Raw genomic sequence first — 2500 nt, 5'->3', positions numbered from 1 at the left:
GGCGAACTCTCTAGGAACAAAATTAGTGTGAACGACGTCAAAGTAAGGAAAAATAAAGAGTGTTGCGTCATACGCTCCCGTTCTCGAGAAAACCTAAAATTTGGTCATTTCACGTTGCCGAGGACGGTAAAGAAATGTACCAAAATGTAAAACGCAAGTGCAAAGCGATTCTTTATGCTCATTAAGCCCATCGTTTTGTGGCGTCCTCGTTACCGTTGCCGTCCTCGTTTCTTAAACTCCCTAATTATAGCCGACTCGACGTCACGCGCCTTGTTGGCTATCTATCATCTCATATCCAATGTCACGGTGCGCTCGTGGAATAATTGTTATTGCATTGAACGGTTACAATTAGACTAAATCAAACGAAGTTGCTTATCGGAAAATTATATTGCTCATGGAATCATTACTTTTGATCCGCAGGATTGGTTTGCATTCCTAGGTAATGGTTCCAATCTCAATTGTACGATAGCGGGAGAAGCATTTTTCCCCAACATTGGCAATCCCTCAGCCGAAGACAACTACGGCTTCTGTCAGGTTTGTGATTATAGCTAACAATCATCTCGCTCAGTTTCTTAGAAGAAAACTCTGTAGTTAATCATCACGGTCATATTGATTCAAAAAGCAGGATCAAAATCACCATTTTCGTTTCAATATCACGATATTATCAAACAGACCGACATTGAGAATAGTTCCTAACAAAACGTGCACCGGAAAAACATTTTGATGGTTGCCATGAAATTTTAAATAAAACTATACTATTACTTGTCGCTTCCCAGTTAAAACCCTACTCCCCCCATTTTTTTTTATCATTTAGTCAGTACAGGTCATTTATTTAATGTTTACTGATTCGTTGATTTACTTGCTATTTGTTCTCATCCACCCGGCTTCTTTAAAAGTTTGTTTGTCTTCCCTTTTACTCATTTCTTCATTTATTTCTTAGTTAATTTCGTTATGTCGATCATTGATGCGCCCATTTAACCTTCCTGTTTTATTTCTTCAGTTGTTGATTCATTTCATTCAGATTTCCCTATTCTGATTTATTTTTGTTTTCTCAACTATTCATAAATCCATTTATCTACAGCAAGTTCCTTTTAATACCACCTTCTACACGTCACCGATTGTCCTTGTTTCTGTTCACCACCAATATGACCGTCAAGCAAAAAGCTTCGTTCCTCCAGAGAACAACATAATCACGGCCTGGTTAGAGGTAAGATATCAGCTGTGATTCTTACGACCCAAACCTTTTGTGTTCCTTCATTATTCTCTTAACCTAAGTTTACGAAAGTTGCAATTGAGGCCAAATATGGTGACAAATTACACCTTTCAGACCGACAAAGGAATCATATCCGTCATCTGAGAACCAGTTTGTATTTGGCAAAATATTAATGATCTTTTTGTTGTGTAAAATAATCAAATAATTATTAAAGAAATGGCGGCTGTGAAAAATTCGTTGTTTATAGAAGTGGTTCAGTTTTCTGCGACTCCTGTTTCAAACTAACCTGCAGAACAGGAGTTCTCTTTCTGGCGTTTTTCAGGCGAGCAAAGGCAAGCACGAGGCGAGTGCAAAGCGCGAGTGACTCGCCCTCCGCGCTCCTCTCGTGCTTGCCTCAGCTCGCAAAAAATAACGAGCTTTTGTCAGTATGTCGCTCAGTCCTTGAAGAAACGTTCCAAAAAGTTATGTTATTCCTTTGGAAATAACCGTGAAAAATGTACTGCGTTCACATTTAAATATAATTGACGAAACCGTCTTTCAACCAATCAGAAGGCGACCTTCTTAAAGGAAGGTTATTTTCTAATCAGGGGTGAAACGTTTTGTAGGAGGTTGGCCTCAAAGAGATGAAGATTTGTGTAAAGGACTTGACGGGGTCAGGAAGCGGTCACGATCCTTTAGCAGTTAGCTATGCCGTGATTGGAGGTTTGTTTTTAATATTTCTACCATAATTTACCTTCCAACTCAAATGCCATTTCTGGTTCCCACAAAATCGATATACAAGTATATGAAATTCTTTCATTAACAAATTGTCAGGTAGTCGAGAATAATGTCTCCAATAATGAACTAGACCACGCTTACTTTCAAGGCTCAGTTACTTGACAAAAGATGACATGATCTGTTTTCATTAACAAGTTACTACGTTAGTATGGAAGTCTCTCTTTGCATCCAACTTATCTTGTAGCCAGGGCTTTTCTGTGGGGTTTAACTTTTCTTAATTCCGGAGGGGATAGTCTTAGTTAAGGGTGACGGACACTTCTCTTGCGCCAAATGGTCGCCATCACCTGCTTGCCTAAAGTATTGCCAGAGGCTACCACAACGAGTTCGTGCCAGACGAACTATTGCAAGGAAAACGAATCTGACCTTTCTAACTTACTATATTTACTATATGGTAATGCTGCAAGGAATCCACTTTTAATTTTTTGTTCATTGCCACAGACCTCGATCCTTGTCTTAATGTGCATTGCCCACGGTTTGGAGTTTGCAAGACGTACAGTGCGCATGACGGTC

General features: G+C 39.4%; 1 protein-coding gene and 1 long non-coding RNA gene across 2 annotated transcripts in view; both read left to right on the top strand.

Annotated features, from left to right (window-relative positions):
- Positions 1 to 2500, top strand: part of LOC146486487 (uncharacterized) — a 79278-nt gene that overhangs the window by 22319 nt on the left and 54459 nt on the right. The window lies entirely within an intron of this gene.
- Positions 1 to 2500, top strand: part of LOC146486490 (uncharacterized) — a 27472-nt gene that overhangs the window by 15172 nt on the left and 9800 nt on the right. Inside the window, exons 5-8 of the mRNA XM_085101175.1 lie at positions 421 to 534; positions 1082 to 1207; positions 1819 to 1915; positions 2429 to 2500. The exon at positions 2429 to 2500 is cut by the window's right edge and continues 147 nt beyond it. Of these exons, the coding sequence (XP_084957301.1) occupies positions 421 to 534; positions 1082 to 1207; positions 1819 to 1915; positions 2429 to 2500 (409 nt within the window). The remainder of the gene's footprint in view (positions 1 to 420; positions 535 to 1081; positions 1208 to 1818; positions 1916 to 2428) is intronic.

This window comes from Pavona decussata, unplaced genomic scaffold (genome assembly GCF_977016875.1).
Source record: "Pavona decussata unplaced genomic scaffold, jaPavDecu1.1 SCAFFOLD_21, whole genome shotgun sequence".
In the NCBI taxonomy this organism is placed as follows: Eukaryota; Metazoa; Cnidaria; class Anthozoa; order Scleractinia; family Agariciidae; genus Pavona; species Pavona decussata.
This window is presented reverse-complemented; position numbering and strand designations above follow the sequence as displayed.